Below are 11,769 nucleotides of genomic sequence, written 5' to 3'. Positions count from 1 at the left end.
TAGTCGCTTACAAGAACCGCACCACGAAGTGTCTCTTCCGAGAAGAGGTTCAGACACATCTATTTTATGGAAAACAATTGAATTGCATGCCATGTCTAAACTACGCCATGTGCAGTTCCACGTTGTCACTAAAGTTCTTCGCATATTCTTAGTACCATAGTACGCACAGCGAGCATAGCCGATGGGAGAATGTGTCAAGTGGTTGCTTACAAGAGATTAAAAACAATGGAAAATCATTAATCGTCAGGCCGAAAAAGTGGTCGCGAAACTTGTCTCTTTCGTTCAGAAACAAAGCGGTACACATTCCAATGAAATATTGGTTTTGCATAGGGTACGCACACCGCAGTGTTGTTTGAAAATATGTATTTCTATTGCACGTACTCAACAAAAACGAAAATATTATAAATGTGTTTACTGGGTACTTTTTGAAAATCGCAAAAAATAATAATTCTCAGCCGAAAAACAACCTGTCCTAATAGCAAAAATTGGTTCCTGCAAAAACACAAATCATCGCCAATCCGTAAAAATATCACTCCCGCAAAAATTTCTTGCCAAAAAAGCTATACCCTCAACCACAATAAATTAACAAGAAAAAGCAGTGTACAGCTACTTCTTCTTGCTGGTATGACAACCAGGAATCAAAAAGTACCAACATAAATACACCCCGTATCATCTGGCTACATTTACTTCATTTTGTCTGCCTATTTCTTTTAAGTTTCTTGAACTTTTCATTTAACCTTTCCGTAACAGCTTTAGTGAATCTAACACACACAAAAAAAAAAAAATGGAAAAGTCATTGAGCTGCTGCTTCAGTTACGACTGTGGGGGAGCCACCTCTTCTATGTAGATCTTGGAGACTGAGTTCCAGCCTGTATACGCGTCGCCAGTTTTGTAACCAAGACCACACTTACCGACCCAGAATCCCACGCGGACCGTGCCCTTATGGAGTTTCTCGCAGATTCCTTCAATGTGACGTGGGCGATGTGGATTCTTTTTCGCGTTAGTGCTATAATACACTAAAAATACACCATCAATGGCTGCCGGGGACGAGCATTCTGCACCATTGAAGGTAAAGTACCACCGATGGCAGCAGGCGTGGCAGTTAGTGACACGGAAATCCCCATTCCAGAAGACTCGCAAGGCTGTATTGTCGGATGTTTTCTTGAAAATACATTCCTATGGAATGATTAAAATAACGCTTAAATTGAAAATTCATATAGTGGCCTAACGGCCTGGTGAAGCTTTGTGGCGTTTATCTTCTTCCTCGTTACCTGTATAGTAAATACGGATATCAGGGATTTTTACATCGACCAATAACTAACATGGTTGCTTATACAAAAAGGCATCTGTTTTTGCGCAGTATGACATGAGGCCGCGTTCGAGGCTAATAAATGACATGATGCCATAACAAGTTGTGCTTCCTGATGATTGGTTAGAACATGTCTCAGTTGACCAATAAATTGTCAGCTGTTTCCCCTTGTTGTACTTCAGGAATTTTTTCAAAGACAGATGGCGAGAAATGTTCACTGGGCTAAACCTCGTATGTATGGCGTTTAAAAGAGCTTCCATGCCATTTTATTGGCTGTTATTAATTAATCTTTGCTTTCTTACTCATCTGTCATCTATACGCTGTTTTTTTCACGTCTGAAATAACGCTTAAATTGAACATTCTTATAAAGGCCTAAGCTAACGGCCTCGTGATGCTTTGTAGCGTTTATCTTCTTCCTCTTTTCTTTTTTATCTGCCAATGCTTCAAAAAGCGTATAGCTTTTAATCTATGGTTGTATGACGGAGCTATGGTTTTATTCTATCTATGGTTATATGACTTACTTCCTAAAATAATATTGAAAGAAATTTTAATTCTGAGTAATAAGAGCATTTAAGAAAATGTAAGATTAGCGATAGGGATGGCTTAAAAAAGTGTTGAGTTGAATCGTAAGTTATTAAAGAGTTACGGTTCGTTCTAGAGCAGTGTTTTAGTATCAAGACTTTACTTTCCCCAGTTCAATCATATTTATCCGTGTTTATTTGTAGGAATATACGAAATCTTGTCAGGGCGATTCACACCTATATCCAAAGACAAAAAGCGTAACATTCAGTGGCATAAATACTTTAAGAGTTAAGTGTTTACCTTGATCAAACCAGTGTCTCTGTCATCATTAATACTCTTAAATACACACTGTTTCCAATTACTTCGCAATGCACTTGCAGAACCAGGAGTTCCCTGGGGACCTTGGATACCACGAGCACCTGGTTTACCTTTGCTTCCTGCTTGACCCGCTGGTCCCGAGGGTCCTGTGTCTCCTTTGTTTCCTGTTTGTCCCCTTGTTCCTTTAGGTCCTTGTTTGCCGGATAGTCCTGCGGGTCCAGGGCGTCCTGGGATGCCCGGTTCACCTTTGCCTCCTGGTAGACCCGTCGAACCAGAGGGTCCTGTATCTCCTTTAGGTCCTTGCTTCCCACGAGATCCTTTATCACCTGTGTTTCCTCTTGGGCCCGTGGGTCCTTCAGGTCCACGATTGCCGGGTAATCCCGCGGGTCCAGGGATTCCTGGGATCCCTGGAATTCCTGGTGAGGAGCAGCATGCACTCTGACCACATGACCCAAATGACGTCTGTTGGGTACACTATTATTAATGAGCACAAACGCATAAGTTGGTCAATAAATCAGCAGACTAACTGCTTTGAGTAACGAAAAAAAGAAAAGGCCTAACAATCTTTGTTAATTTTTTTATCATTTCCTGTTGTCGCTGTTACTTATATCATATTACGACGTAATGGAGATTGGAAATAGGATTAGAATAACAATGGGGTTGTTGCCTTCTCTGACTGGCGGGTATGATGTTGTTGTTCCGACAGCTCCCGATATAGAGAAACTCATTTGTGTGGCCAGTTATTGGACCCGCTAGTAATCATCTTTCATCCTCTAAAAGAAGAAAACCATAAACTGCTTGTTATAAGCCCCCTCAGTTAATTATAGGCCCATCTACCTGTAAACAACAACAACAACAAAATCCGATTATAAGCGCCCGGGTGTAAGCCGCTCCTCTAGCTTGTATTGTAATGAATTCGATCAAGAGAGAATCATCTAACTCATTCTCTCTTGATTCGATATATTATGAACTTTTGAAACTTAATTTAAAACCAGTAAATGCAAAAAGTACTTTGATTAGCACTGCTATAGCTTGTTTCGAGGCGCTTTTTCTAGTCCGACTAGTTATAATCCCCCTCAGATATAAGCCGGCCTCCGATATTAAGCCCTCCGTAAACCCCTGACGAAGAAGTATAAGCACAGAACTTATAAGCCGCAGTTTACGGTAATCCGGAAACGTGGAGATTTGATGGTTCTGTCATAGCAATGGACCAGAAGTTCGATCAGAAATAGAAATTCCTACATTTTTTTTGAATTAATTTATAATATACCTTTTTCTCAGGGGTTTTGTTGCTGCTGTTGTTGCTTTTCATGGAACACAAAGTAATCAACAGTGCATAAATCGCGATGTACAGTGGTACTTTCATACTGTTCTCTTTGGGCTTCGTTTTATCTTGGGACCTGGAAAAAAGGATAGCATGTTAAAGTGTTAGTCACTGAGTGACACAATATCATAACGCAACGTGTTTGTTTCTATACACAGAAATATATTATAAGTTTTATTAATTCAAATATCAAAAATAAATGAAACAAGTATTTTAATTCATTGTAATTCTTTACTGATTAAAAAACATTAACATTGAAATTTACATTCGTATTCTGGTATGCATTCAGTTTGAATAATTTTCATTTTAAAAATATGAAAAACCTTGGCGTTCTGAATAGTCCATCGGCCTCGCGAGTGCTCGCCGGCGATTTTCTCCAAGTTTGAGCTTAAAGAAGTTTTGCACAGCAAATATCGGCGCTTCTGGCCTTTCTGTTCGCTCCTTACTGGTGAACCTTCTTCCGTCATTTTAGCTGAGTTTTTTTTTGCTTCTTTGTGACAAATGTAAAAATGTAATGATCTTAACTGAATTTTATCACGTATTTAAATTTCCTGTGACTCGAGCACTAACGCTTTCTGTAATTTATCTGGTACTATTTACAATGGGATGGGAAATAAATAAATAAAATAATTAAAAAAGAAATAAATGAGTTTTTCAGTCTTTTTCCAAGTTTAATCAAAGCCGATGGAGAAATCATGCTTTGGAAAAAAATCATAAACAAAACGGATTTAGTACTAACCTTTCAGTTTTAGTGTTGCTGCAGTCTGATTCTAGGAGCTGCTGAGAGTAAAATGAATATTTCTGCTCCACCAAAGAGCTATTTATCCGTACTGAATCAACATTACACTTTCATGTTACAAACACGTTTGAAAAGAGGTTACGTGTGCAGTAAATACGGATGTCGAGGATTTTTACATCGACCAATAACATGGTTGCTTATGAGAAGACATTTGTTTTTGCCCAGTATCAAGAAATGGCTTGTTCGAGGCTAATAAATGACATGATGCAATAACAAGTTGAACTTTCTGTTGATTGGTTAGAACGTGTCTCAGTTGACCAATGAATTGTCAGCTGTTTCCTTTGTTGTATTTAATGTATTTGTTCAAAGACAGAAGGTGAGAAATGTTCGCAGAGATTAACCTTGTATGTAGGGCATTTGAAAGACTTTCCATGCCATTTTAGTGGCTCTTATTACTCAATCTCTTTGCCTTCTTCCTTTTCTCCACGCTGCTTTTTTACACTGAAAAATTACAATAGCCCCATATCAAAGAGGTCACACCATAGCAGGTCCACTCAGTATACAGACGCAATTTACAAGTGAGAACTAGGATTTCTTCATGTCCCCAAAATTGACTCTGAAATTTTAGGCGGGAAAAGGAGACTCTTAATACCATTCTAAAGGACTGGTTATTTTTCTCTCCAATTTTTCTTGGTATTTCGAGGCATGATATCTAAGAGATATAAAGTAATCCTAAAACTAAAATTTTGAATGGGTGTAGCTAACCATGCAGTTTTCGACCCGAAAAAGGGCAATGTTTTAAGCTTCCAACTGAAAAGCTTAAAAACTTCGGAATTTCTGAGTTAACACAGGGTTTTTGGAGAACGGACCTCTGGAGCCAGAGTAAAGATTTCGAGACATGTAACCAACATTTAACAACGAGACTTAACCAGTGACGGGCTCATAGTCTTACCACTTACTCATTTTTTCACTTTAAACACATTGACTCAACTTTACATACCTGAGAAAGCGGCTTGTTTGATGTATTTCTGTGATTTCGAATTCCTGCGTTCATTTCTCCTTGAACTAGTTCAAGAGACGGTCAATTTTCCACCTTATTGACTCCATCAACGCTGTTCGGATATAACAAGCCCCACCGCCTTAGGACCTTACGAAACAACAACGGTGACCAACGAAAACGTCTAAAATACGATACTATTATAGAAGAGGCCAAACTAACCGTTTCATTCATGGTGGCGAGTATGCGTAGCATATTACCCTCTTCCTTCTGAGCGTTTTTTTTTTACTCCAGAGTGTAAATACTCTACCAGATCATCAGATGTACTAAATTCTTTCGAGTGGTCAAACTTAGAAGAAAGAAGAAAAACACACCCATTAGTTACGATGTTTAAAATATTCAATAATAATTGTCCGACGTACTGTCGGGAGCAGTTTCATAGAACCTCTGAAATTCATGACTATAATTTGAGGGGTTCTAACTATGATCTCCAACTACCACTACCTAAAACAAATTTTTCAAGCGTTCATTTTCTTATCGGGGTGCAATGGCTTGGAACCAACTGTCAAATGAAATACGTGAGATGGGGGATCTTACTAGCTTTAAACTCGCCATATCTTAGGATATAACTTTTTATTATGTTTTTATCTTATTTCTTTAATACTCATTTCTTGCTTTTATATTCTATTGTTAGTTAATCACTAGTCTTAATTTTTATAAATTGTAATTATCACACGGCATGTCTGAAAACCAGCTTGCTGAGCAATTTAACGTGTTTAAATAAAGTTGATTGATTGATTGAAATTTTTCAAACTTAGACTCGCTACACACAAAAATGCTAAGAAATTATTGTGTCTTTTCAATTACAATTTGCCTCTTTCGTTCAGAAACAAAACGATTAAAATGACGAGCAAAACTGTCGCTGGTTTTACACAGTACGGTACGAACACCGTAGTATTCTTTAAAAAATATGCATTTTTGTTGCACGTTCTCAATAAAAACAAAAATCAAATATTATCAATGATTTGTCCTGGGCTTTCTGAAAATCGCAAAAATTAATTCTCAGCGGAAAAAAAAAAACAATCTGTCCTAATCGCAAATAGTAGTTCTCGCAAAATACAAAAAAACCTCCAATCAGCAAAAATAAACTTCCGCAAAAATTTCGTGTCACACGGTATGCATTATCAAGAAAAATATTTACTCAATACTTACGTTAGTGCTGGAGGAAGAGATAAAACTCTATTGAGAAGAGGCTTAAAAATTGTAACGATATAAATCAAAAACAAAACTGCGCGCTTTTACCTTTTTCTGTAATCCTTCTCTCGTCGTTGAAGTGTTATAACCACCATTACATTTTCTTTTTTGGCATAATAAAGATTTCGAGAGAACACGTTTGTAACTCGTCATTAACACTCAGAAGCTACGCAGTCGCGGATCCACTCCGGTTTTCCCACCATTTTGCGGAAATGGGTCAAATTTTTTTATATTGATAAATATATTTTTTTTAAATAATAATAAAAAAACTTTCTAAGTTGAAATCTAGAGATTAAATAATCTGCCGATTTGCTAGGCTTAACTGGTCAATATCCTTCCTAAATAACTTAGGAACTCTGGAAAAGGGACTTTAGGCAGTTAAAATCCAATAAGTTTCTCTTAAGCATGGCCAGTATTTATCCTAGATCCGCGCCTGCTACGCTTTGCCCTGTCTCAATAATGACTGTACAAGCCCAATTGAGTTAGGCGTAATTAGTCGCAGGCAAAATTATAGGAAACCTAAACTGAACGATGTTAGGATGTGATGCAACAACGACAACAAAATCTGTCCCACGTACAAATCTTACATTATAAAGTTCCCACCAACTATTTCCGCAACTTTTGATGAGCAACGACTGAATGCATTTCCTGTATAGGTTCATATTCTGTTAAGCAGAATATAAACAGAAAATGGTATAGAGTAGCGAAGGGTTACGATACAAATGAAGTTTAAAAGTCTCCGTATAATAATAAGGGAACTGACGAAAACTGCTCAATATATAGCTCCTGTGAAGCGATTAGAGTATGACTCAGGGAAGTTTTCAACATGATATTTTCTGCTTTGTGCGTCAGCTGGTTCCATTGATCCATTGATCAATTTCTAAATTAAAATGGAAGCACATTTCTAAAGCAAGAAGCAAGAAGGCGAAACGTATTTCCTAAAATTTTTTTAAAATTGTGAATATGTCTTATTAATGCAGGGAAGGCAGGGTAACAGAGCTATGTTACGTCTTAACATCATTTTGCAAATTTATCCCGGCTCCTTACTTGAGTTACGTACTTGATCAGCATCCAGTATCTGTAAATTATATATTTTGCTAAGCAATATCTTATGTGGGCCGGAGAACATTTTAGCCAGTTATCTACGTTAATGAGACAAAGATGAATTATATTGTTATGAACACAACTAATAGTCTGCTTCCTCGGTCATCCTGATTATTTTACGTCAACTTCGCGTATTAATAAGTTTTGGGATCGGCGTTCTGCCTACCGTCTGTAAACAGTTCTAACGTAGTGACTCTAGCCTTAAAATAAAAAGGCTTGCTTGGGTGACCGAATTGAAAAAAAAATCCGAAGAACAAAATACGCTACATTGAATACCCAAAAAAGGTCGGTAAGGGTATCTGCTTTTGCCTCCTTCCCTTCGCATCAAATTGCTGTCTCGAAACGCCTAGAGAACTGACTAGAGATACTCCATGTAAAAGGTAGAGAAAAATAATGTCGAATCATAGACCTAATCACAGCGTCAACGTCTCCGAACAGGGTACACTTTGAAATACTGTACAGTAGTTTATGTCACCATCAGTTACTCTTCAAACAAAGAAGACGCGCGTGGCGACATAACCACGATGAAAACGATTACCGACTATACGAGGTACTGGTATGGATATATTCCAATTTCTGTGGGTCGTTTCGCGGGCTTTTTTGCACGATCCACACAAGTACCACGAAACTTGATTCCCTTGGAAACACATACTGCAATATTGCTTATGGTCATTATGGGACAGACACTTCGAATTTATAGGCGAATTGGGCCGGAATATTGGAGTGAATCAAATCAATCAACCTTTAAGTTAACTAAGTAGAACCTTTTTAATTTAATTGCAAAGTAAGAAATATCAGTTATTTAACCTGAGTTGAATGTTAGTTTCTCCTTTTGGTTGTATACGCTATAATAAACACAAAATCTAATCTAACATGCAACTTGTTGAAGCAAAAATTATCAAATTCCATCAAGAAAAAAAATTATCTTTACAAGTGGTTCATATTAGTTCTCGCAAGAAAACTACAAAACAGGTTATCCCCTGACCATATCGTAACTAAAATTCCCACATAATTAATTTGCAGTGCCACACGGTATTTCACTTCCGTGTAATTTAGCAGATCAACTAATTATAAAGGACAAGGAAAAATTTATTTATTTCCCTTTTTGTTGTTGTTACAACTGATTTAATTCAATACGTACACAACCCGAAAGTAGCACAGGCTATTCGAGGCGAGTTGTTCAAGTATAATTAACTAGATTATTAAATTTTAAAAAAATATTACAGAAACGTAGGAAAAGGACAAAGATGGAGGCCGTAGAAGAGCAGGCAAAAGATTTAACATGAAAAGGGAATTCTTGTTAAAAAGGGAGGATGTATAGAACAGACTAGTGCGAGAAGTCCGTTCTCTCTTTTGTACTTAAATCATACCAGTGGAATGTAAAGGCGATCTATGTAATACGTTCATATCGATCTGTTGTGCAATGTCTTACGAGACCTCTATTCTTGAACAAACGTTTCTCCTACCTGTTATAGCAGTTTGAAGATTCCTAACAACCAGTGAGTTTGCGATTGCATTGATTTCAACGTCGGCAGGTTCCCATAGAAAGGCTGAGTACTAAACCTGAGTAAAACGAAATCTCTAGTAGACAATACTTAGAATTGTACGGTGTAAACACTTGACACAAATGATTTGGGGGGGGGGGCACCCTGTTTAATGTTGGACATTAATATAATGAAGTCAATCTACGATTATAAAGTGACAGTAACTTAGCTTCATGAAATAACTGTGCGCAAGTCATTGCTGTGTCACACTACATGGCTCTAAGAGCGCTCAGCTCCTGAAAGTCTTTTCCATGTTTTGGCTTTACTGGGGCGACAAAAGAACCAAACTACGCGCCAATAGGAAAGGCTGAGTAAAATAGCCGTGACATATACAAATGTTAAATTTGGTAAATCGCTACTTGCTGTTTGTCATAACTTAGAGAATTTATAATTACATTCGTCATGAATATAGGATGGCGTCTGCATTTGCGGATCAACTTGCCAAAAGTTCAATCTATCGATTCAATCGGTTTTGACTGGTGTCATTTGACGATTTGCATTTTTATTGTGAAAATCAGAGTTTGAGTGTCTGCTGTCAAATGGTCTAATGGAGAGCACTTTACTTTAATTCTATTTTTCTGGTAAAATAACCATTGGCCGACGTTCTCTCTTATACCTGTTCATTAGTGATGTTAAGAAGTTGGACATTATGATAGTTCTGAAGAAAGGCTTATTGCTAACCAGTGAACTGATTTCCATAATTAACCGAAATATTACTTGTACAGTAGGTGGCTTTCATGGATTAGACTAATTTCTGTTAACATTCCTACTTGGTGTTCATTGCTGCAATGCAGATGTTCATGATCAAATGTATTCAAATAATAAGAAATTATACTGAACAAACAGGAAGGAAAAAATACTTTAAGTGCCAGCGCTAAGACTGCTTCAGGGAGCATGTACCAATGAGTGACCACATAAGCCAAGACCGAGAAAAAAAAAAAAATTTCTCGTCCGGATGTCTATAAAAAGACAGCGGTGGCCATTTTTTTAAATCGCTAAATGAATGCTTTCTTTTAAAAAATATTACCTTATCCCAGGATGAGTTGGAGTTTTTCGGTCAAATATTAATACATGAAACGTAGGTATTGATTTTAAAAACACAACTTTGGTTTATTTGACACATAATATGCATCAAACAACGTGATGCGTCATACGATATATCCTCAATGGGTAAGGTACATCAAAAAGGTCAAGATAGTACTCAGTATTTAATAAATGCTCCGTTTTTTTTTTCTTTTCTGTTTCGGTGAGGGTAAAAGGCGGAATGAGTTTGCGGCATGGCATGTGGCATGGCTTGCGGAATGACATAATTATGCGGACTGTAATATATCAGAATGACTTAAAGAAATAAATTAAACTGAAAATTGCGCCCTTTTTTGGCACCAATTAATTCACAGGCAGCCCCTTTTTTAATGTTGCGGGCTCGACTACGATAACAATCAAAACGCCAGGAACGAGTCCTTGAGTTTTCACGGTCGAATTAGCTTTTTGCAGAGCCTCAAAGATTCTACGTGCCTTTATTAGTCGAGCTGCGGGCAGCACCGATACTACATCACGAAAGTCGGCCATTGAAGAAAAGATGTTTTGGAAGGTCACGCTCTCTTCTGCCTTAAAATTTTTTCTGCAAAAGATATTTGCACGATTAACGTCACTTTTGTTTACCTTTATTTCCATTTGAAACCACGCGAGAAGTGTTTCTTTTAAGACGGTGGGTCGCGTGATTGATCGTGACATAATATTGAGAGATCGAACATATCTTGCATTTTTATTCCTTGGCTGCCTGGTAAAGTTTCAGGTACGCGAAGCTAACAGCTGGGGAAGAAGCGCGAGCTTGAATCCTAGCAATCGAGTTTTCTTTTTCTTTACCTTCCTAATTTTAGAATTTTTTTCTCCTCCTTTCTCGTAAAGCCGATTCGGCGTCACTCCAGCTGTTAAAAAAAATACATCTTAATGATTGGCTAGTTCTCGATCAAATGCACACACTCACACAAACAATACAAGTCAAACAACGGTGTGAAGAGACGCGGAAGGCCGAAGGAGACAGAGAGCAGTTCGCCGCTTCACTCGATTTGTGGATTGCGGATTAATGTTTGACTCGAGGCGTTCATTTAGTCTGGAATATGATCTGATTCGTTCACCGTATTAGAAATCCCTACAAAGTGATTTCTTGACCCTAAAGAGAATTTTCTGTCTTCTTCTTCTTAATTGTAATTATTACATTAACGAAATATTTTCTTGGATAATGAATGATATTACAAGAAAGGTTTTATTCGGGAAATTGCGCAAGTTAATAACATTCCGCAATGCAAGGAGCTGCACATTTTAGGTGTAAAAACGTTTCAGGAGATCAGAACTGTAAATATAGCGAACATGTACGCGCTAAGTTGATTAAGGCTCAGGGGCACCCAACGACAATTTTCGGAAAAATATCTGTTCGGAAGACGATTTGAGATCTAGAATTTTCGAAGCATTTGTTGTAAAATTTCTTGCTTGCCTGCCTCTCCTAGGATTTTCGAACATCTAAAAAATGGTATAATTGCCTATTTTAACGGATTTTTACCCTAAAAAGGTCAACCTAGAATTATCGGGAGCCTTTTTTCTGGCTGAAATTTTCGAAAAGGTAAGTTTTGATCCCTATAATTTTCGGATCACTAGACT

The 11,769-nt window shown here is 37.5% G+C and overlaps 1 protein-coding gene across 1 annotated transcript; it reads right to left on the bottom strand.

Annotated features, from left to right (window-relative positions):
* Positions 1-667: 667 nt before the first annotated feature.
* Positions 668-5,266, bottom strand: LOC140926179 (uncharacterized). The gene is made up of 5 exons (XM_073375962.1): positions 5,213-5,266; positions 4,213-4,319; positions 3,420-3,549; positions 2,132-2,623; positions 668-1,176 (listed from the first exon to the last, which is right to left on the bottom strand). The coding sequence occupies exons 1-5, from the start codon at positions 5,264-5,266 to the stop codon at positions 814-816; spliced, it is 1,146 nt and encodes a 381-aa protein (XP_073232063.1). The 3' UTR covers positions 668-813.
* Positions 5,267-11,769: the final 6,503 nt, after the last annotated feature.

The sequence above is a fragment of the Porites lutea genome, chromosome 2 (genome assembly GCF_958299795.1).
Source record: "Porites lutea chromosome 2, jaPorLute2.1, whole genome shotgun sequence".
Classification (NCBI taxonomy): domain Eukaryota; kingdom Metazoa; phylum Cnidaria; class Anthozoa; order Scleractinia; family Poritidae; genus Porites; species Porites lutea.
The sequence above is the reverse complement of the archived record's forward strand: the minus strand, read 5'-3'. Positions and strand labels throughout refer to the sequence as shown.

Coding starts and splice junctions, on each gene's coding strand:
- LOC140926179 (XM_073375962.1), bottom strand. CDS start 5,266: ATGAACGCAGGAATTCGAAATCACAGAAATACATCAAACAAGCCGCTT. Junction 4,320..5,212: donor CAAACAAGCCGCTTTCTCAG/GTATGTAAAGTT, acceptor GTAACATGAAAG/TGTAATGTTGATTCAGTACG. Junction 3,550..4,212: donor AGCAACACTAAAACTGAAAG/GTTAGTACTAAA, acceptor CCTTTTTTCCAG/GTCCCAAGATAAAACGAAGC.